The sequence below is a fragment of the Macrosteles quadrilineatus genome, unplaced genomic scaffold (genome assembly GCF_028750875.1).
Source record: "Macrosteles quadrilineatus isolate MER2022 unplaced genomic scaffold, UCM_ALF_1.0 Scaffold_9__3_contigs__length_116548681, whole genome shotgun sequence".
In the NCBI taxonomy this organism is placed as follows: Eukaryota; Metazoa; Arthropoda; class Insecta; order Hemiptera; family Cicadellidae; genus Macrosteles; species Macrosteles quadrilineatus.
This window is the reverse complement of record NW_026542602.1, coordinates 40583451-40608492: the sequence shown is the minus strand read 5'-3', so window position 1 is coordinate 40608492 and position 25042 is coordinate 40583451. Positions and strand designations below refer to the sequence as shown.

At 37.0% G+C, this 25042-nt stretch overlaps 1 protein-coding gene across 3 annotated transcripts in view; it reads right to left on the bottom strand.

Annotated features, from left to right (window-relative positions):
* Window positions 1-25042, bottom strand: part of LOC129002645 (macrophage mannose receptor 1-like) — a 72776-nt gene that overhangs the window by 892 nt on the left and 46842 nt on the right. For all 3 annotated transcript variants that reach the window (XM_054430603.1, XM_054430604.1, XM_054430605.1), the window contains exons 12-22: window positions 19332-19375; window positions 18992-19112; window positions 12836-13093; window positions 11309-11352; window positions 9392-9512; window positions 6251-6502; window positions 5237-5280; window positions 4593-4713; window positions 3438-3713; window positions 343-389; window positions 48-168 (exon numbers count right to left, since the gene is read on the bottom strand). In XM_054430603.1, coding sequence (XP_054286578.1) covers window positions 48-168; window positions 343-389; window positions 3438-3713; window positions 4593-4713; window positions 5237-5280; window positions 6251-6502; window positions 9392-9512; window positions 11309-11352; window positions 12836-13093; window positions 18992-19112; window positions 19332-19375 — 1449 coding nt within the window. The remainder of the gene's footprint in view (window positions 1-47; window positions 169-342; window positions 390-3437; window positions 3714-4592; window positions 4714-5236; window positions 5281-6250; window positions 6503-9391; window positions 9513-11308; window positions 11353-12835; window positions 13094-18991; window positions 19113-19331; window positions 19376-25042) is intronic.

Genomic DNA, 25042 nt, shown 5'->3' with positions numbered 1-25042 from the left:
AATTAACACTTCTACTAATCAAAAATAAAATAGCATTTTTATCTTACTCAAACTTTTTAGATATCTTGCGACTGCTTCTTCAAACTTTTTCTGCTGTTCTTGATTGATTACAACAGCTAGTTTGTGTCCCTGAGCTTGGCAGTTGTCACTTGCTTCTTGCCACGTGACCTAGAAATAAATTAACAATTAAAACCATCTTCCTTTATAGAAAAAAAATCATCCTTTTATTATGCTTACAATATTGTTGCTTGACAAATATTATAACTAATATTTCGAATGCTAAAGAATTTATTTTCTTTAATCACATCAATTACTCATTAATTAACCTTTGTAACAACTTACTTTAGTCCATGGATTTCCTGGGACATAATTACCATCCACCGTTCCTCCTGTAACATTCATTTATATTTTGTAAATCTGAACAATAAAAAGTTATTTCGGAATATTCATACTTCTGTTGCATACAATTTCATATGTTGGCTATTTTGATGGTTAGGTTTAAATTTAAAAATATTTATTTATTTCTGTTTGGGACTATTCTTTGTGGTAGTACAAGAATTAAAATAATTATTGTCGTAAATGCTGTCTGTTTGAATGTAATAAATACAATTGAAGTATTTCAAGAAACTAACATTGTATTGTATGTTAAGTTTGATATGATAAAATTGTTGTCCCTTGAAATACAATTTTAAGATTTGGAAATGCTGATACTGTATAGGCATTTAGGCCAATTTTAGATTATTAAATGACTTAAACTATGTCGTGAAAAATTTAATATTTCTTTCAGACGTTATGATAAGTTCAACCAAAATGAATTAAGGTCTATTAAGACACATCAGTTTCTGCACCTCACAATTCAGTCACATTCGAACCCCTGACACTTGTGCGATGTATGTGTTTGACCTTTGACTATCAATACATAAATTGTGTTTTATATCTTTATATCTTAAGTATTATTTATAACAATCATCAAGATGGATGATGACAAATTGATAGAATTGTGACAGAGCTATGGCTGAACTGTGACAGAACTGTGACAAAACTGTGACTGAACTGTGACAGAACTGTGACAGAACTGTGACTAAACTGTGACTGAACTGTGACAGAACTGTGACAGAACTGTGGCTGAACTGTAACAGAACTGTGTCTGAACTGTGACAGAACTGTGACAGAACTGTGACTGAACTGTGACAGAACTGTGACAGAACTGTGGCTGAACTGTGACAGAACTGTGGCTGAACTGTGCCAGAACTGTGGCTGAACTGTGACAGAACTGTGACAGAACTGTGGCTAAATGTGACTGAACTGTGACAGAACTGTGACTGAACTTTGGCTAAATGTGACTGAACTGTGACTGAAATGTGACTAAACTGTGACAGAACTGTGACTAACTGTGACAGAACTGTGACAGAACTGTGATTGAACTGTGACAAAACTGTGAATGAACTGTGACTGAACTTTGGCTAAATGTGACAGAACTGTGGCTAAATGTGACCGAACTGTGGCTGAACTTCGACTGAACTGTGACAGAACTGTGACAGAACTGTGGCTGAACTGTGACAGAACTGTGACAGAACTGTGACTGAACTGTGACTAAACTGTGACTAAACTGTGAATGAACTGTGACTGAACTTTGGCTAAATGTGACAGAACTGTGGCTAAATGTGACCGAACTGTGGCTGAACTTCGACTGAACTGTGACAGAACTGTGACAGAACTGTGGCTGAACTGTGACAGAACTGTGACAGAACTGTGACTGAACTGTGACTAAACTGTGACTAAACTGTGACTGAACTTTGGCTGAACTGTAATTGTACTTTGACAGAACTGTGGCTGAACTGTAATTGTACTGTGACAGAACTGTGACTGAACTGTGACAGAACTGTGACAGAGCTGTGGCTGAACTTTGACTGAACTTTGGCTAAATGTGACTGAACTGTGACTGAACTGTGGCTGAAATGTGACTAAACTGTGACAGAACTGTGACTGAACTGTGACAGAACTGTTACAGAACTGTGATTGAACTGTGACAAAACTGTGAATGAACTGTGACAAAACTGTAACAGATATGTGGCTGAACTGTGACAGAACTGTGACTGAACTGTGATTGAACTTTGGCTAAACGTGACTGAACTGTGACTGAACTGTGACAGAACTGTGACAGAAATGTGACAGAACTTTGGCTGAACTGTGACAGAACTGTGCATGAACTGTGGCTGAAATGTGACTGAACTGTGACAGAACTGTAAATGAACTGTAACAGAACTGTGACTAAATATGACTGAACTGTGGCTGAACTTTACCTACACTGTGGCTGAACTTTGACTGAACTGTGGCTGAACTTTGACTGAACTGTGACAGAACTGTGACAGAACTGTGACAGGACTGTGACTGAACTGTGACAGAACTGTGACAGAACTGTGGCTGAACTATGACAGAACTGTGACAGAACTGTGACAGAACTGTGACAGGACTGTGACAGGACTGTGACTGAACTGTGACAGAACTGTGACAGAACTGTGACTGAACTGTGGCTGAACTATGACAGAACTGTGACAGAAATGTGACAGGACTGTGACTGAACTGTGACAGAACTGTGACTGAACTGTGGCTGAACTGTGACAGAACTGTGACTGAACTGTGGCTGAACTGTGACTGAACTGTGATAGAACTGTGACAGGACTGTGACTGAACTGTGACAGAACTGTGACAGAATTGTGGCTGAACTGTGGCTGAACTGTGACAGGACTGTGGCTGAACTGTGACAGAACTATGGCTGAACTGTGACAGAACTGTGACAAAACTGTGACTGAACTGTGACAGAACTGTGACAGAACTGTGACAGAACTGTTACAGAACTGTGTCTGAACTGTGACAGAACTATGACAGAAGTGTGACTGAACTGTGACTGAACTGTGACAGAACTGTGACTGAACTGTGGCTGAACTGTGACAGAACTGTGACTGAACTGTGGCTGAACTGTGACTGAACTGTGATAGAACTGTGACAGGACTGTGACAGAACTGTGACAGGACTGTGACAGGACTGTGACTGAACTGTGACAGAACTGTGACTGAACTGTGGCTGAACTGTGACAGGACTGTGACTGAACTGTGACAGAACTGTGACAGAATTGTGGCTGAACTGTGGCTGAACTGTGACAGGACTGTGGCTGAACTGTGACAGAACTATGGCTGAACTGTGACAGAACTGTGACAAAACTGTGACTGAACTGTGACAGAACTGTGACAGAACTGTGACAGAACTGTTACAGAACTGTGTCTGAACTGTGACAGAACTATGACAGAAGTGTGACTGAACTGTGGCTGAAATGTGACTGAACTGTGGCTGAACTGTGATTGTACTGTGACGGAACTGTGTCGGAAATGTGACTGGACTGAAGTGTGAATCAACCTTAACAATGATAATCTTATCACCTTCAGAGCAGAAGTAGAATTTCTTGAGCCGACATAAGTCGTCATTCCAGGTGATCGCGTCGTTAGGCTTTATTAGGCTTAAAAATAGGTTATATAGATTTTTGTAGGCTTCAGGGATAGCGTGTACACAGTTCTCATGACCACCGTTGTTGTTGGGCTCGTTGGTCCCCCAAGCAGAGAAGTCACATCCCCTCAGAGGTTGACCAGTCAGCCATGTAAAGCGACCCTCCCACTCCCAGTCTGCTAGTCCTATCCAGGTCGAACTTGGAGATTCTCCTAGAGATGAAATCACAGTATCGTATACGTAAAAAAATAGTTTTTCTTTGCACAGTTTGTTCAACTCTTATAAACGACAGATTTTCATGATTGAGGTCTCAAATTGAAGGCTCGAACGCACAGATTTCACATAAAGCATCGGCATATATTTATCTAAAGTAACACTCGGCTTATACGTAAACTAAATTTGCTTCCTATGTATTTCGTATGGGAGTTAAATTTGGTTTTTCTTTTCCGAGTTCGTTTAGCTCTTTTACCCGACTGATTTCCATGATTGATGTCTCAAATTGAGGTATGCACGCACAAATTTCACATCAAGCATCGGAATATATTCATCTACCGTATTACTTGACCAAAATACATAAATTTGATTTTTTTTCAAAATTTTTACTCCAATTTAGGAAGTATTTCACGAGCTATAATTATATAATCCTATATGTTTAGGACTAAGAAACTTAAATGAAATACCAGCTTTCATTTAAGCTATTAGTTATTCAAATCAGACGAGTTTCAAGCAAACGCGAGGTAAACAACCAACATACAAATTATTACTATAAGGACTTTCTATGATAAAAAATCAATAGCTCCAGTATTGTTTATGTTTTTGTTATATGTTTTAGAATTAAAATAATCTGTAAATACAGATTATTTATATAAATAAATAGGAGATAAATATATAGGCATAAACTATTCCAAAGCTAATTGAATTTGAATGAAATAGTAGGTTATGTTCTTTTATATATTCATACTATTCAAATGCAGTATAATAATATTGTAGAACATTTGTATCAACATAACATCTAGCAGTTTATAGCGTTGAAGAATGCCATGACCATCGTTGTAATGCAAACTAAATATAACATTTATACAATCAATTACCTTTGCTTCTAAAGATATTTACAGCAGCTTCTTTAAATCTTTGTATCTTTTCCTTAGTTTTTAATACGACGAGTCTCTTTCCAATTTCATCACAATTTTTTCTCGCTTCGTGCCACGTTACCTACAAGATAAAGAACATTTAGCCAGGTAAATTGAATCTTGTTTGTAACTTTAAGTATCTTTATGATCTATAATATCCCAAAGTAATTGTTAGTTGAGCTAAGCTAATCCTTTATAGGAGACATAAAAAGACACAAAAATAATACACTACTTTACATGACATAATTCAGTCGTGTTTAAGATTGCCAGAACTCCATTGTATTCTTATTTCAAATAAGATATGTCAACATTTATTACTATTAAGGAATGATTTCTCTCAAATTATTTATCCATACTACGTTATAAATTTAAACATTAATTATAGCTAGGGCTAGTGAAATATAATAAAATATTTTTAAAACTTATCATATTTTATAGGGGCTTTTGGTTTATTACAGACATAAATTACCAACTCTAAACCAATCTTAAAAGTAGCCTTCCATTCATATAGATACAGGTCATTCTTAGTGTATTTAGAATGATTTTAGGTAATCAATGTAGTTTAAAAAGAGACTAAATGAGTTTACACTTATAGTCCTGAATACCTTAGTCCATGGGTCCCCAGGAGCAATGTTGGATTCTGTGGAATCTGAAAAAAATTGGTTGAATGATTTATTCTTAAAGCACTAGTGTTTGTGGTCCTAGATGGATCTATTTATGTTTTTTTTTTTGCTGGGATATCCTCTTGTCCTAATTTTCACATTCGTATTATTAAATAAACAACACTATGTAACACCATAAATTATATAAATTTCAATAGCTGAACAATAACAAGTCGTAACGATTAAACAAACATAAACAATAATCACAAGCAGCTTGTAAAATTTACTATTCAATTTTAAAATATATTGGAAATCAAAAGCTTTATCCAAATAATAAACATAATTGAAGCAAATTTCACCCAAACGGTGGAAAAAAGTAGTAGCAAACATACCAAAATAATAAAATATTACGGAGTGAAACATTTACTAGCGAATCCAATATGTTCTCGTGAGACTTGTTTATGAATTAAGAGGATAACTTTGGAAGCGCAACTGCTCCATAGGTTGTTGGGTGTATATAATTTTTGATTCAAACTTTAATCCGAGAATATGCTACAAAACCTATCAGTTCCAGGAGCAGAGCAAACCATAGTTCAACCTTTAAACCATAGTTCTATTTATACCATAGTTTTATTCATAGCATAGTTCCACAAAGCATATCAATGTGCAGTGGCTAATCAAATGCAGTTCCCTTCCTTGGATTGTTTCTTTAACCCTCACATCGAATCAAAACACACTTTTTCAATAAACTAAACAGCAAATTTAAAACAAATCCTTTTTTTACGAATTTTATGTTGCAAGTAGGGCCAACGTCAATACAAAAATAAACATGTTTATTAAATTACAAAAAACCGTGTCGGCCACAATTAACATTGCCTCAAAAATTGACTAATTAAAATTTCAAATTCCCATTAGGTTATGTCACATATACATTATGTTAAATAAATGTCACAGTTACATTCTGCATTATGTAATTAGAGCACCAAATTTAATGGTCCTAATTGAAATATTAATCACCTGTTTTGTCCTCGCAGAAGTACGATCGCTTGGCAGTGCACCACACGCCGTTCCACTGGTATGGCTTAGCGTTTGGCCACAACGGCTCCACGTCTCTCCTCCCCTCCGCTTTGACACAAAGCTCTCCACCCCCCGCATTGGTGGGCTCTGAAGGCAGCCAGTTGGTGTAGGAGCCCAGAGGAGAGTTGTCAACCCACTTAAACCTCCGTTCTAGCGTCTTCAGACCGATCCACAGCTCCTCTGCCTCACTACCTGATGAGAAAATATAAAAAAATCTTTTAGATCAATTTTTTTCTAAGGACTTTTACGCCTACCAATATTTGTATGTACCACATGGGACGCTAGGTCCGAGTCCGGATCTGTTTTACACATTACTTCAGGCTAGTCTAGAGGGTAACGGCATTATCACATAGATCAAATCCATTGAGGAATGGCGGAATTTGAACCTGGGACCTTGGCCTCTAAAGCTCTACCACTAGACCAGCTCGCTTCCTTCACCAATTAAAGCATTTAACATAGAGAACCAGGGATCACATGATGGGTCACCTTGATTCAGTAAGTTCAATTTCCTGTTTAGCACGATACTTTGACCGAGTCTTTTTCATTGACTACTTATTTACCTTTAGATTTTCTCATTTCGTTTATAATTCAAACATCTGCCATTCTGTCTTGGTGTATAATAATTCCTCGTGCTTAATAGTTGTGGATGTAACACTATTAAGCATTTTATAACATGTCTGTTGAACTTTTAAAAATATGTACCTATGTAGTTGCGCCTATCATTGTAGATATTGAAAATAAATCTCTGAGAGAAGGAGTCTTTCCTGAGGCTCTGAAGATTAGTAGGACTGTACCTGTGTACAAAAAGGGACCAAAGGACAGTACTGTAAGTTACAGACCAATATCTATCATCCCCATCTTTGGTAAGGTGCTTGAAGCAGTCATGTTAGAGCAGCTGTACAGCTACTTTGAGAGGCATCGCCTTATTGTGCCCGCTCAATTTGGCTTCCAAAAAGGAAAGTCCACCGTTCAGGCTGTGGACTGTCTTGTTCAAGAAATCTTAAATGGTCTAGAGATTAGAAATTCTACTTCTGTTATAATGTGTGACCTATCCCGCGCTTTTGACTGTGTGTCACATAGTCTCCTGTTGTCAAAGCTCGAAAGGTACGGGGTACGAGGCGATGCTCTCTCATTGATTAAATCTTATCTTGAAGGGAGGTCTCAAGTTGTGACTTGGAATGGTAACTCTTCCAGTCCTCTGATGGTGAACAATGGAGTCCCGCAAGGGTCTATTATGGGTCCCTTCCTTTTTGTAATCTCAATCAATGACTTGTATCACAGTGTTGCAGGCAATGTCCTGCTATATGCAGATGATACAACTCTCTTTTCTAGTCACTCAGAATTTTCTGTATCTAAAGTTGCTGTGCAGGAATTATTAGATGTGGCTTCTATCTGGTTTCGCAACAATAAATTATGCCTGAACCAAGCCAAAACTCAAAACATCACTTTCAGTCTTTCTAGGGAACTGAGGGAAGAAAACACTGTAAAGCTGCTGGGCTTCACCCTTGACCCTCAGCTTGATTGGAACGATCATATTGAAATCCTGTGTGGTAAGCTAAGTCGTGTAATCCATTTGCTCAGACGGTTGAAGGCTGACATGCCATTTGAATTTGTTCGACTTGCGTACTTTGCTTTTTTCCATGCTCACATTCTGTATGGCACTAGGCTCTGGGGTCACTCCCCTGGAGTGCAAAAAGTCCTCAAACTACAGAAGAAAGCTGTCAGGGTCTTGTGTGGAGTCCATCAGCTTGAGCATTGTAAACCTCTGTTTGTTCAGCATGGTATAATGCCTGTACACAATGTATTTATTTACCAATGCCTGTTAGAGATTAAGAACAATGAATCAGCTTTTCCATTGGTTAATAATGTTCATCATTATAGCACTAGGAACAATGAAAATATCTTTAGAGATAGAGTTAGACTAGATTTAACTCTCAACTGCTTTCCTGTTGCAGGAATAAGGTTCTACAATGCCTTACCCATAACTGTAAGACAACTCTTACCGAACAAGTTTGCGACCACACTAAAAGCTTGGATGCTTGCCAATCCATTCTATTCCATAAAAGAGTTTTGGAATGCACAGCTTGTTACTATTGGGTTGAACCCACAGTAGTCCAGTAGAGGTATTACAAAAATGTAAATTTATTTATTTTTCTCTGCCTTGCATGGCTTGGAGCATGTAGTTTGAATTTTCTTTTAATTTTTAGTTGCATGCATTGCTTTGCATGTTTTATATTAATTGAGATCCTGCATGTGTTTTTTTTTCAGCTTTTAATTTTATTTTGTCAGTCAAGAATGCTAGAAGAAGCTTGGCATGTTATTTATTATTTATTGTATTGTTGACGTAGCCTATTGTCCTGTATGAACTGAATGGCCAAATAAATCATTTGAATCATTTGAATCATTTGAATCACCCCTCTTCTCTCAATAATTAACTTATCTATCAATTCGGATGCGAAGTATTCTTCTCTTTAAAAAATCGTAATGGATTGATGAAATATTTCAAGAAATTGTTGGTCTTTCGACAAAGTTTAAGTTAGGGGTTGTTTTTGTTTGCAATCTTTATAAAATATGTGTTTGATCCTAATGCCCCCTCTTCTGGTTACGTGTTTCCTTATTGCAGTAAGTTCAATTTCCTGTTTAGCACGATACTTTGACCGAGTCTTTTTCATTGACTACTTATTTACCTTTAGATTTTCTCATTTCGTTTATAATTCAAACATCTGCCATTCTGTCTTGGTGTATAATAATTCCTCGTGCTTAATAGTTGTGGATGTAACACTCCTCTTCTCTCAATAATTAACTTATCTATCAATGCGGATGCGAAGTATTCTTCTCTTTAAAAAATCGTAATGGATTGATGAAATATTTCAAGAAATTGTTGGTCTTTCGACAAAGTTTAAGTTAGGGGTTGTTTTCGTTTGCAATCTTTATAAAATATGTGTTTGATCCTAATGCCCCCTCTACTGGTTACGTGTTTCCTTATTGCACAGTTAAAACTATTATCGTTTAAAATGAATATAATTTAGGTAGGAACTATTTAAGGGATAATGTATTTGTTAATAAAAATCATCACTTCACCTGTTTCTCTAAACTTGTGTGCTGCAGTAGCAGCAAACGCTTGACTATGTCCTTCATTACTTATAATAGCCAATTGGTGACCCTTCATATGGCATAGTTCATCTGCTTCTTTCCAAGTTACCTGAAATAGTAGATGAGTTTTTAAATTTTCTTCAAACTTTACTTGTCATAAAGAAACCTCAACGTTAAACACCATTCAAATTCTTATCCTAACATTTCAAAAACATTTTACTGTTTTTTAATCAGATAACCACATTTTACGAAAACAACTTGTAATCGTGGTACTTGTTGTAAATCTTTAAGTTAGCATTATTTTTTTTAAGTTTAAAAAGGAGATTGAAACACCCGTTATTCCCGTCATACTACGTATGTCAATATACCAACAAAAATAATAAGAAAATGCTAATCAATAAAAGGTTACAATACCTGCAACAAAACCCACAAGGCAGTCTGCAGGAATTGTAACCTTTTATTGATTAGCTAAACGTGGTTTAGAAAAACAACTACAGTATGAAGTAAAAAAATGAGTTTTAAAATCTATACATTACTAAACTATACTACAATACTAAACACCTGAGATAATTTTGTATTTTTACGCTCATCTTTGAAAATCTGTTCTCATTATTAAATTTATATTATTTTTATTCTAAAATCTTTTAGCAAATTTCCCATATAGGGAATAAGCTATTACCGTAGTACTCATGGTAAGACCTGGACCCGGGACCGATTTATTTTTTCGTTTTGAGGTCCCTAGAGGCCAAAAACACCATACGTTCAAATTCATATATATATATATACCTATATATATATATATATGTCCGTTAGCACGATAACTCGAGCAAAAATGATCCGATTTTGATGAAATTTGATACAAACGTGTAAACCTACATTTATTCGAACGAGTTCGCGAACCAGCATGATCGGACTATGGAAACGGTGGTTTATGGGGGGTTTTACGGGGTAAAAATAGGTTTTTCCCATTTTTGACCCTAAAAACAAAAAGTTTTACAATTTATTTCCAAACCATTTTGTAGAGCTTAAAAAACAAATAATTTTTCCTACAGTTACCTAACAATGTCTGATTTGAGAAAGCAAAGTGGCCAATTCGCTCATCAGTGAGACAATGTTAACATTGTCTCACTCTACTTACTTTGTCTTACTCCAGATTTGCAACGTGAAGGCACAAAATAGTGAGCGTGTAACATATGCAGACAAGGTCGTATGCGTGCGAAATACGTTGGCAGCACTGGCTGTAAATCAGCTGGTCAGCTGTTGTACTGTTGTATCATTAAATGTCATATTAAAAGTTCATTTCTGTGTAAAAATATGTTATGTTTCTCTGCCAATTTATTTGTTTTATGGTATCTGTAGGAAAAATATAATGTGCAACTCGAGTGCAAAGTGCAATTGCCTCACTCGAGAAACCATTCCTCACTCGCCTACGGCTCGTGAGTAAGTATTTCTCTTGAGTGAGTCAATTGCTCACTTTGCTCACTAGTTGCACAAATAAATATAGTATATTGAAGCGTTATTGTGCGCCTAATGGTTACGGAGAAAATTCCAAAAAATTGTAAATTTAAAATCCCCATGTTATTCCTATGGAGAATAAGTCAACTGTAGTAGTTTACTTGTTTATGAACATATTTTGATTGAATTTGGAAAATACATTCATTTCTTACTAAACTATTAACAAATAAAAAAAACACCTTTTTACCCTCGCTGTTGCAGCAAACCTAAGTACTCGTTAAACTAATTCTATTTAAATAGGGAGTAAATATGATATTTTTAAGGAGGAATTTTTATGTGAAATCCTATCAGGCTAATGGAAATTCGCTTAGTCTGCAGGTTTGCTGCGGTGGGGGTATTTATATAGTCTTATACAATACAGGATAAGAAGAAAGTAATAATTCGACTTACCTTAACCCAAGGTTCACCAGGAACATAGTCATTCGCTGAATTACCTGAAACAAAAACTATTATTTTAGCAATACAACAACTTCCATGAGCACATGTAAATAAACGTAACGCATTACCTTTGTTATTGTTTGATGAATGAACACGAATTAAAGGAAAGAATTGCCAAAATTCTACTATAAATTCATGTCTTTGATAGTTATAATGAATTATCAAAAATTCAAAATAAGACCTTGGTGTGACAAAGTAAAGTAGAACTTTAGTGAGTGGTTCATGGTTAATATAATGCTATGTTGTCCTTTTGGTAAACAATAGAAGTATGGTTGTAAGTAAAAATATTAAAGATGTAAACAAACGCCCTTGTTGCTTAGTGGTTGACGTCTCGAGCTTTGCTGCGAGAGGGGTGGGTTTGATTATTGTTAATAATAGTCATATTAATAAAGCTTTATATTAATAAAACTATGAGAAGCTTAGACCACCTGCCTTACAATATATTTGATTTTCGCAACTACAAAATACCACTAGCTATTTTTATTTCAAACCCCAAGAATATATCGATTTTGTTTTGATGTACGAGACCAACATCCAAAAATCTTAACAATGTTTACCTACTTATTTTGAGTTAAAGTTAGCCGTACCATCTAAAAATTATTTACAGTATTTACAAGGTGTGCATAATCGAGAAACGGTGTCGATGTAAGAATGACTAAACCAAAGAGTAGCTAAGTTGGTATTTTTTTGGTTGGGGATAAAACCATAGTATTATTTTAAGCACCATTCAAACTTTGAAAAAAAAACTAGCAAAAAACATTTTGCCTTTTTAAGAGTATTGGAAGTTGAATTACAATAATTTATGCCTATTGTAAATTCCCACAATATCAACTTACTGCAACATGATATTTTTAACCCACTACAATTGTTAATTGTAGTTAATGTTAAAAATTAACTTGTTAATTAATTTAAGTTAAATCAAGAGTGATATTTTGTTTTTGAATAATTATTAGACTTATTTCGTTAAGACCAACGGCTACATACGCGGTTATTGGCCGATAGCCTTTTAGAGCTTAACTGTTAGGCTACACTAGCTAAATGTTCATACAAAATGTAGTTCAAATAGAATCAACATGCGTTTCAGGTCAAGCCGATTCTTACTGCACACTTTCTTGTTAATTTATATGTGTTTGAGGTCCAACCTTTTTTTAAACATTAACTGAATTAGTGTTTCTTCATGGATGCACAACTTTTCTTGGCTACGCGTTTATAAGATGCACATTGGATCCATGATCTAACAATGGCAATAGCCTGTTGAAATTGTTAGTTCTTGGTATCCTTAGCAAAGACAATCCGTTGTTCAACAAAGACAAATGTAGCACAGATAGACCTCAAGATAGAATACAAGATAGATATAGGAAATACTGGAACCATATTCCTGCGTTGTAACATTTAATTCCATCCCTCTTATAAAAATCGTATGGAAATTGTATGGAGCCATGTCATATCTGAATACATATTTGAACTTGGACTATTTACCTTTACTGCATATATAGAAGTTCCTATGGTAGCAGCAAACGTCTTTCCACTTATATGAGGTGTTTGGGTCTTTGCCATTTTCCGGTTTTGCTATTACGCAATCCTCGTGCCAGCCGGCGTTGTTAGGTTCTCCTTCCCGCCAAGGTGAGAAATCATCCTTCCTCAACGGCTGACCGTCGATCCAAACAAACCTTAGAGCCAAACTTCTGTATCCAGCCTCGTCCCTCAGACCGATCCAAATAGACCTGGAATGTTCTCCTGAAAAAAGATACACAATAAATCAAATGCGTTATGTTAAAATGTGTACCTTCTGGTTAATATTATTAACTACCAATAAAATATTTACAAAACATTCGAATGTTAAAACTGCGTCCAGTTTCAGTATTAAAACTGTCATTGTTCCATTGCACCACCAAAAGAGTGCTCAGATGATTACTTTCTGGTGAGTATGCCAAATTTTATCCGAACGTTAATTAATTAAAAAGATTTTATATTTTCTACCATTGCTTTTTCAATGTCACATCAAATAACACAAACAAACAAATTAGAAAATTTTATTTTTACACCAAAACACACCATATGGGGACAAAAGTGTAAAAACGCTATTCACTGGTGCAGGAGGAGGAGCAACTCCAAATTGTACCATAGCACCCCCACCGTGTATACAGTTTATAGTTTTTGATATTTTACCGCCAGCAACTAAAGGTAACTTGTTTGGTGGATCCATTACAGTAGGATATATGTTTGTCTGTAGTAGTAGCATAGATGAAGTAGGGTAAAAACTCTATTCATTGGAGGAGGAGGAGCAACCCCCAATTGTACCATAGCACCCCACCATGTGGTAGTAGTGTAAAAACGCTATTCACTGGAGGAGGAGGAGCAACCCCAAATTGTACCATAGCACTCCACCATGTGTACAGGATATTTTACTCCATGTCAGGGGATTACACCCATTCGCACGTATATTTTCAAAATCATCAACTTGACAGTGTGAGGTTTGAACGCGAACTCGGGCGCGCTCCCAACCCATGCTCCCGCTTCTTGCTTCTTGTCTCTAATGATAGCTTGTGATTGGGAGCAGGGAATTCCCCCCCCCCCTTAGGCTTGTTCCTCGCTTCTTGTCTCCAGTGGTCACTCTTGATTGAGTTCTGGGTGGGCATTATCTTGTTAAATTTCTAAAATTCCAAAAAGTCTATATGTAGAGGTGACACCAACATTTTTTTAGTTATATATAAAAATGAAGACCACATGTCAACAGTGCTCTGCTTCTTTTTCCAAGAAAAGCAACCTGATTCGCCACTACAAGTTAATACATCAAATGAAGCTGAAACTGTGCAAAGTTTGTGATTTGATCTGTGATAGCAAGATGGTTCTAAAATCGCTGATATTACAACGTCACAAGACTTGCAATTTCTGTAAAACAAATGTTGTTGGACATTTTAAAAGACACGTAAATTTTTGCAACAAATGTCCATATACAATGATTAAATTTGTTGGTGAATCGATTAGAACTGAACTTAAAAACACTCTTCAGTATTGTCCTTTACCGATAAAATGGACTTTAATAAGGAGAATCTAATTATATATAATATTCAGTGGATCAAAATGGAAAGAAAGAATGTATTGTAGATTTTAGAAGCCTTACCACTATAACTATTGAGAAAATAGATTTAATACCCCAAATTGGAAATGCTCTTTTAAGATTGACACGTCAATGCACAAATATGAAGCCCAAGGTAGTGGATGGATATATGACCATACCAAATATTGGCAGCTGCTTGTTTATAAATATAAGCCTCTAACTCCAAAGTCAATATATCCCCACACCAGAAAGTATTAAATTGACAAAAGCAGTTTAAAATATAAAAAATGTTGATAACAAATGCTTCCTTTGGTCAATTTTAGCTTGTCAAAAAATGATTTCAGGGTTTCTAATTATGTACCCTATGAAGGTTGGTTGAATATGACAAATATAATGTATCCCGTGAAAATATCTTCTGTTATCAATAAATTTGAAAACCAAAATAATATAAGTGTTAATGTATTTGGGGTTGAAGATGAGAAATGCATATATCCATTAAGAATAACCAAACTAAATAGTAATACTCACATTGGTCTATTATTATTACAACAAGGTAGTAAATCACTTTACTGTTTAATTCGTAATTTTTGATAAGCTAATGCTACACTCTATAAAATACGAACATAAGAAGTATTTTTGTAAATTGTGTTTACAAAATTTTTACACTAATGATAAATTAGAACGTCACACAACATATTGTAAAACCTTTGATGCCCAACGAGGGGAAATTTCTAAACAAAATATATTACAATTTAAATATTATAAATAGCAACTTAAAGCCCCAATATACAAATTAGCTTCCAATTTAAATACATTTAGATTTATAGACAATCCACTACTACAACGCAAAGGTGTATTTCTCTATGAATACATGACGGGACCAGATAAGCTTGCAGAGTCTCTTTTTCAATAGAAGCATTTTACAGTACTCTAACTAAAGAACATATCTCTCCAAATGAATATGAACATGCTAAACATGTCTAGAGCCATTTTAATAGAAAATATTTATAAGAATATCATATTTATATCTTAAAACAGATGTATTGCTACTGGCTGATGTATTTGAGACCTTTAGAGACCTGTGTTTACAAACTTGACCCCGTACATGTGTATTCACTTCCTGGGCTAACATGGGAGGCCTGTCTCAGAATGAACGGTATAAAATTACAGCTATTTCGTCATATTGACATGCATTTGTTCATAGAAAATTCAATAAGAGGAGGAGTCAGTATGATTTCTACACGCTATAATAAATCCAACAATAGATACAGTATATGGGCGAACACTATGACCCCAATCAAGAGAGTTTGTATTTAATATATTTAGATTGTAACTCGCTATACTATACTGTAATGTTCGAGCCATCGTCCGTGGATGAATTCCGTTGGATGAATGATATAGACTACAAAAATAATTAAAATGATGAGTTTCGATACATTTTAGAAGTTGATTTAAAATGTGATAAAAGCTTACATGATTAACACAATGACCATCCATTAGCGCCAGGGAAAATGAATGGCAAATTAATACCTAATTTCAGTGACAAAACTATATTTTACATAATAAAGCATTACAAAAATATGAGGAATTGGGATTAGTTGTTACAAAAACCACAGAATTTTAAAATTTTGACAGACTAAATGGCTTGCGCCCTATATTCATTTTGATATTGAAAAACGAGAATGTGCTAAAAATGATTTCGAAAAAGACTTTTACAAATTGTTAAATAATAGTCTATTCTGTCAAACAATTATGAACCATAGCAAGTTTCGTGATATATATATCTCAAGGATGAGTCACTATTAACAAAATATGTCACTAATCCAAGGTTTGATTGTAGTAAAAAGTTTAATAACAATTTACATGCTATACATTTAAATAAATTAGTTGTAAAGTTTAATAACCCTTTATATTTAAGCCTTACCATTTTGGATATCAGTAAAGTAATGATGTATGATTTTCACTATAATTATTGTCAAAATTTAAGTACAAAAGATTTCTAATGACAGACCACGATTCTTTAATGTATTCTATAGTTACAGAGGACTTTTACAAGGAAATAGAATGTGAATTGCACCATTTCGATACGTCTGGATATAGTACAGACCATTTCTTATACTCTGGTAAAAATAAAAATGCACTGGCAAGTTTAAAGACGAATTAGATGGTCATATTATGTATGAATATTGTGGTTTAAGACCAAAGTTATATTCTTACATTCCTCTAAAATGGTTATATGAAGATGAAAAGCAAGCTTTAGAGGTGAAGAAAACTAAAGGAGCTGATTGTGCCACAGTTAAACATCTCCTTAGACATCAGCATTATTTGAACTGTCTTGCAACTGGGCAAGATTACTACGAGAATGTGACAAGAATTAAATCTACAAACCATCACTTTTAAACCTTAACCATGAATAAAACAAGTACTAGCTTTTGATGATGATAAGAGGTTTTTTCTAGAAGATGGCATCAATGCGCTTGCTATTGGTCATTATAAATTTGATCAAACATAGCCAGTAAGGACGTATGCTAGGACTGCTCCGGCCTCTGCCACACCCGGAGACATGGACTACGGACCCAGGATCAATAAATTGTATGTGTAGATATAGTCAATGCTGCTAAATAAATGCAAATGTTGTAAACATGAGTCTTTCACTCCATCCTACTGGTCAATATAAAATTGTCAATATAAATATTTTTCCTTTCTTTGTCTATTACAAAAAAAAACCATATTTAGTTTCATCCCAACTTCGGTGACAGGGATTTCTGAATTGGTCAAATGAAAAGTCATTACCAACATGATTGTGATATACACGTTTTAAATTTAAATTACCTTGTTTAAATTATTTATAAATAAAAACATTTTTAAAACAAACCTCTTTTAAACGCACTAAAAAGTAGAAAATAATTCATAAATATGTGGAGAGTATAAATACTTGTAAGATTTAAAACAAAAAACGTGAGGTGCATGCAATAGAATTTACAATTACCTTCACCTATTGAACTAATATATTATTATCTATTGCATTCACCCCACGTTTTTCGTTTTAAATCTTACAAGTATTTTTACTCTTCACATATTTATAAATTATTTTCTACTTTTAAGTTTTTAATGTGTGTAGATGTTAAATCTATTTCAAGCATCTATATCAGATTAAGACAGAGGCATGTGGGAAATCTAAGGTTTATTTGAGTTTCTTTTCATATAATTATGTATTAGATTGAATGTATGGCCTACCTACTAACAATAAATATACCAATCTATTTAATTAATTTATTGTTTACTTTATAGAATCTATAAGTATAAAAAAAGGTTGTTTGTATATATATTTGTTTGGCAGTGATAAACTCAGACACCGCTGAACCGATTGCCACGAAACTTGGTACATACGTGTAGAATTTCATGGAATAGGTTTATACACCATCAATTTCGTGATCCGTCCAATCAGCTCCGCCCCAGTGGCTCTGGAGTTTCCCATTTTAACCTTATGAGAAATGGAATTAATGAATCTTAACAGCTGTTTCAATTAAACAAGTTGGTTCTGTTCTATGATGTTCAATAGCATTAAAGTTACAAGGATTACCAACAGGGTACAGCACTATAATTTTTTTTAGATTTATGACGACAGCTAATTTGCAACCAAAAGGTGAGTGAGCTTAGCGAACGATCTTCAACCTGGAGGCGAGTTAGCGTAGCGAACGAGCTAACCTGAAGGCAAGTGAGCGTAGCGAACGAGCTAACCCGAAGGCAAGTGAGCGCAGCGAACGAGCTCCAACCTAAAGGTGAGTGAGCGTAGCGAACGAACGTCAACCAGGACGTGATTGAGCCATGCGAACGAGTAATCTTGAAAATTAAGAACTTAAACGGGGCAAAGCCCGCGGGTTACAGCTAGTACTAAATAAATAACAATTGGCATTATTAACAAACACCTTTATATCTGCAATCAGATTGTTTATCTTTATTAAAAATGTTTGTTGGTATAAAGAATCTCTTGGGAGCATAACCTGTACCTCTGCTCTTCGACTGTCAAATTTAAGTATTTACAGCTGACTTAAATTTATTGATATGTTTATATTCTTTCAAAATGTAAACATGGAAAATTTGGAAGCCTATGGGGCGAAGCCCAAGGGAAATATGAAAATGAAATTATATAATATTGTATTGTCATCCATTTGTGAGCTATATTTTAAATTTCATGTCTCTAGCTCGTCAGAAACTTCAATTAACATATATCAACTGTATACATGGTGGGGGTGCTATGGTACAATTTAGGATTGCTCCTCCTCCTGCACCAGTGAATAGCGTTTTTACACTACTACACACTACGTTTATAGGGAATAAGTGAGGAATAAGGTTGGACAATTATATAGGGATATGTAGGCAAAGATCAGGATTTTTTGAAAAAGTGACTAAAAATGATCCCCATGTTATTCCTATGGGAAAAAACGTCTCCAGTGACTTCATATTGCCATATTGCCCCTGATGGGAGCATAATTTACGGAGTGATTCCTTGGGTCAAATAAGGAGAAAATCAAGAATAAACTATTGCTCTTATTGCTTTAAACTCATCTTACTATTTTCCTCGAATTTCTCGTTGGCAGCATCTTCAAACATTTTTTGTTGATCTTCACTTTTGATAACCGCTAGTTGTCTTCCTTTGGCTATGCAGTTCTGCTTGGCTTGTTCCCAAGATACCTGAAATGTGTTTTATGTTAAATAAAAAAAGTTTCTTTTAATATTCCAAACCCCTGAAATACCAATATACAATTATACAACCGTTTTCTATTAAAAATTTAAAGACTAAAGAAAAACACTTTTCCCCATTATCTACAATGAATATTACATACTCCCTGAAGAGTATCAACCACGTTTCCATGTAGACATGAATAAAATTGCCGTAGACAAATTACTTACGTGGATCCAAGGATCGCCTGCAATGTATCTCTTCCCAGTCACCTCTGAAACAAAGGATTGTTATAGTGATCACTACTTAACTCTGCGAATCTTTTAATATTTAAATGTCATAACTAATTAGAAACATGCTTTCCTATCACAGGATTTCCTTAATAGTATATATGATTACAACATGCACATTAGATAGACCGCCTGGAAGAGGCGTGAGCGATACCACAGGACACGTCCAATTCCCGGGGCAAGTACATTCTGGATTTTGCTGCCAGAGCCGGACTCGTTGTCGTCAACGAGGGCAACACGCCAACACTTTCCGGTGCCCTGGGATGCGGGGAACGATCCCAGACATTACCCTTGCATCTGAGTCTCTTTTGCCAAGGATCAGAGCCTGAAGAGTCCTGGAGGATTACACGGCCAGTGACCACCATTACATAATTAATTAGTTAACTAATTAACTAATAAAGGTTAATGGTCATCAGAGACAAATCCGCGTTTCGTGAAGTGCCCGTTCGATGAAATATTAAAAAAAATTGGACGTGGCAAAATTCAATGAATCCATCTTACGAGGGACGCCGGTGGTTCCTCCTGCAACTAGCGTGGCTCATGCAGAGGCGTTAGTTACATCCACTATGGGACTGATCGTCTCGGCTTGTGATGAGTCTATGCCTCGCAGGAGATCCCGGTGCAATAAGCGACCTGTGTACTGGTGGACTGCCGAGATAGCAGAATTGCGTCAAACAGCATTGAGAGCCAGAAGACTTGCTACCAGGGCCAGAGAACCTGTTGACAGACGTCGTAAGTCGGATGCTTACAGAGTGGCTAGGAGGTCTCTTCGTCGAGCCATCAACCGGAGTAAACGCAGTTGCTGGGATACATTAAGGGACGATGTCGATTCCAATCCTTGGGACATGGGTTACAAACTTGTAACCAATAAACTTGTAACCCGCTCTCCACCTTCCGTCATGGTTGGGACCACTATGGAGAGGATAGTCGAGTCCCTCTTCCCGGCTCACGCGTTGCGCCCACTGCAAGATTTAGGAAGGATGGATGACGTACCACTTTTCAGTCTTGGAGAGATAGCGGTGTCCGTCCTACCCCTGAAGAACAATTAGGCTCCTGGACCCGATGGGGTACCCGGCGAAGTCCTCAAAAAGGTTTTGACTACGAACACCTTATCCTTTTGCGCATGTAGGCCTACAACGCCTGCCTAGCCGAATGAGTTTTCCCCTCGTGATCGAAGACAGGCTTGTGCTTGTTGGGAAGTGGAATGGAGACCCAGACCTGCCATCCTCCAACAGACCTCTGTGTTTGTTGGATATGGCTGGCAAAGTCTTCAAGAAGATGATCCGTTCCCGGCTGAATTTAACCGTGGTCACTGCGGGGTATCTGTCCCCTCGTCAGTATGGATTCAGGATGGGGCGATCTACGGTTGACGCTGTTGAGGAGGTGAAGCAAGCCGTGATGAGAACTGAGGATTTTAACCACTACTCTCGTAGGGTTATTCTGATCGTAACACTTGATGTTCGAAACGCATTTAATTCCGCGATCTGGTGCGATATGCTGGATGCTCTGGAGAACACCTTCCACGTTCCGGCATACCTCATGCGTATCATAGAGGATTATCTCCAGTTCCACCTCCTCATGTATGACACTACAGAAGGCCCACGGACGATGAGTGTCACTTCCGATGCTGCCCAGGTTTCCATACTCGCCCCAGGTCTCGGGATTGTCGCGTATGACAGCCTTCCGAGGTCTGAAATGCCTGAGTAAACTTTTTTGGTTGGGTACGCAGACGACGTTGCAGTTTTGTTAGCTGCGCGTAGCGTTGAGCTGGCTCAGCTAAAGTTGAACCGAGTGTTGCGTACCATAAACGCATGGATGGCAGACTACGGTCTCTCGCTCGCTTTGAGCAAAACTGAGATCGTTATATTAACAAAAAAACGGATTGACACCATCGTCCTGTTGAGGGTAGGGGCCGTCGAAGTCCAGACCGTTCGTTCTGCCAAGTACCTTGGAATTATGGTGGACATCAAGCTTAGCTGGCGGGATCAGATTTTCCGTACGGTGGACAAGGCCGCTAGGGTGGTTTCCTCTCTTTGCCGGTTGATGGCCAATATCGGAGGGCCTCGGTCCAGCCGTAGAAGGCTGTTAATGTCTTCTGTCCAGTCCGTACTCTTGTACGGTGTGGAGGTGTGGGCAGACGCTCTCAATAAGGAGGTATATAGGATGCAACTCGCCCGAGTGCAGCGTCAGGCAGCACTAAGAGTTGCATCCGTCTACCGAACAGTGTCCGAACCCGCCGTCCTGGTCGTTGCTGGAGTCATCCTCGTCAAACTTTTAGCGGCGGAGAGGAAGGCAATTTATCAGCCCCTTTGGGAGGACCAGGCAGAAACAGTGGAACGCGCCCGCACCTACCAGCTGTGGCAGGAGAGCTAGGAACAGAAGAAATGGGAACGCAGGACCAGACGACTGATACAGCAAGTCAATCCTTTTACCTCATCCATTTTCTGATAGGTCACCCGATTGCATAATACTGCCCAGGCAATTTCAGATGACGTGGAACATACCCTTCTACACTGCCAGCGTTGGGAAAGGCCCCGCCTGGAGGCTTAACAGTTAGTAGGACTGCTGTCGGTGGACACGGTCATTCCGATTATGACAATTAGTGAGGACAATTGGACCTGTGTGTCACATTACATCCAAGGCTATTCTCCACGCCAAAAAGCTCGACCTTGACCGGGATGCGGCATATGTCATAAATTATCTAAATGCCAGAAACGGTGAGAGCCCTGAGGGCTTAGGTCACGAGTTGGCCTGACTTGAAGTAATGTGACAAACAAGGCTGGCTACCTGTGTGCCTAAAAGCATTTTCCCTCCTCTCCTTAAAAAAACAAAAAAAACATGCACATATATTTTTTATAATCCTATATATAATACGAGTAAAGTTTGTATAATTGTCAACTCGATCTGGGAATCGGCCCTAACAAAAACGTTTATATTTACGGAATAACTAAGTTCTGTGTCGAAAATAAGTTCTAGACCAGTGGTATAGCCAGGAAAAATCCATTTTCGCCATAATTTGAGTACAAACTTTTGAAAATTTAACATGGGCCTTTTAGGAAAACATTCCGTCATTTTTGTCATTTGTTTACATTTTAAGACATAACTTGACGTTCTGTACCCACAGGCACCTCAGCTTGCGCATGCGCAGAAAACTCTTGAAGTACTTTCCGAGGTTAGTTACTTCTTTCCAGAGTAAACAACTTTCCAGAGTAATGTGAGAAAAAACTTTCCAAAATCGGAGAAAACGGGAGCCACAACGTCAAACGAACGAAACGTCCAGCAGAACGCAGCCAGTAGTACCAACCACGCAACAAATTAACAGTGCCGTTGAGCATTGAGCACATACACACGGCACAACCTCCCCCACGAAAACCTAACCTCCCGGGGCAACAACAGAAAAACCAGGTCAACGACTCTGTCTTCTGGAAGGAAAACTCACTTCCAGGGGATGATTTTGCTGGGCCCAGCAATGGCAAAGAAACAAATTCGACACAACAGAGCAGTTCACATTCCTACACTGCAGGGTGATCAGGCCTACAGGGCAGGAACCTAACCTAACCTAAGATCTGGTTGTCCCCGAAAAGCCTTCAGTTGGGAGATGTGGGTCTGAGGGGAAAATTTCGAAGTTCGGTGTGGACCAGTCATGTTGACTACACATTTGAAAGGACAATGAACACAAATAAAACAAAACTACACATAACAATTACCTACCTAAGACCTCTAATTCACAGATGAGAACACAACCACGGGGCCAACAATCAACATCAGCCTGCCACCAACAGGCCAAAAATCAGAATCATAAGACGACCACAAAAACAAATAAATAACTAACAGGCAAAGAACAAATGAACCACTATGATTAAACACAAATGCCATGTCCTCCTAACCTCAACAAATTTCATTTGAAAAATTACAAACTTTATTTACTGTGCAAAAATTTTTTTTTTTTTTTTTTTTTACTACTTTAATCAACCTCCTGCACAGTAAATTGGACCAACCACGCTCTGCTACCATTTGTGACCGAATTCCCAACTCCATTGATCAAAAGGGTGAAGCCCTTGGAAGCGCAAAATCAATGGTGGGATTCCGGCACAATATTGCTGAGGTGGAGGACCAACAATGACAACACAAGAGCTGGCTGGACACAAATATAAGTTTATTCATTTCAATAAATATATATATATATATATAAACAACGATAAATAACAATAATGAATGGTCATTGCCCTAGCCAAGACAATAATTAAAGCTTTTAAAAAGTATAAAATTTTCTTTAACTAAAAAAACAATTTGATTTAAAAATTAGAAATTCAAGTTAGGCCTAAAATTGCCATAAAGCGAAAACATTTAAATGTACCTTCAAAACAAAATTAACTTAAGTTAGGTTAGGTGGCCACCTTATAAAAATCATTTAAAAACAATTAATTTAAGACCTTTGGTCCTAGGCCTACATTAAAATAAATATTTTTATTTACATTTACAAACATGAAAACATTTACACTATCAACAAATGTGGTCGCCTCGCAAAGACTATAAAATATATTCCAAAATATATTCCAAGCGGTAAAATAACCGTCAAGGGAGGAAAAAAAGATTTTACCCTCAATCAAGGGGTGTGAAACAGAATAAAAGAATGGAATTTAAAAATTTGATAGAAAGTTAAAGTTAAATTAAATTTAGAGAATGAAAGCCTAATTAATAAAATTGCAGGTAAAAAGATTACAGGTTTTATTTTATAAGTTAAATGAAAACGTTGATGTGGAGTTAGATTTCTTCAGGTGGATGAGACTCTCCAAAAGGGCTGGACTGACCTGACCGTAAACCTTGTTGAAATCCAGGAAGCAGAAGTAGAAGTAGGGCCGAGTACAGGATGGCCGCTCCCCAGACATGGCAGCACGGCGTTAGGCCGGATTGGGCGTAGGCCTAGATGTGTAGGTAATTCCATCAGCAAGTACCGCATGCGAGTGGCAGTGCGAGGACTGGCAGTGGCACGGCGCATCAGTCTCAGCGGTGCAGTCCAGGAGAATGCTCATGTTAAGTAAGTCAGCATCTAATGGTGGCAGGCTTCAGGTGGAGTCGCCAACCCTGATACAAAGTATAGATCACTGACCTGGCCTAATTAGGGCTAACATGTCTCAGAGTCCATATATTCAGTTTGCACTAGGCCTGAATAAATCAAAAGGGCGTAAAACGTTCTCTTTACCTGCAGTCAGCGACCACATTTTTACAAAAGCTGTTCTAGTGTCTAGCCTAATCAAACATGGTTTTCTAAAGAATAGTAACATGATCTCACATGAATAAAAGTGCATGAATGTGCTTGCTTACTATTCACAAGTTTAGGACAAACAAAATGGATATTTAAAAGGTTATTATCTTGGCTAGGCTACTGTAATTGACCAGAGCAACAATTTAGGCTAGCTAAAGTTACTAGCACAACCAAAATTATAACTAGCCTAGAAACTTTTAACATGATTGGGTCCAGACCAGCTCACAGTTAAACACAAAAATTACACAAAATGACTCAAAAAATTACACAGAATTTACGTTAACACTTTAACTTGGTCTTTTAACCTTAAACATGGAAATTGGCTCAACTTTTAATATCACTTGTACTGACCAAGTTAACTCAACGAGGCATGCACATTGTGTTA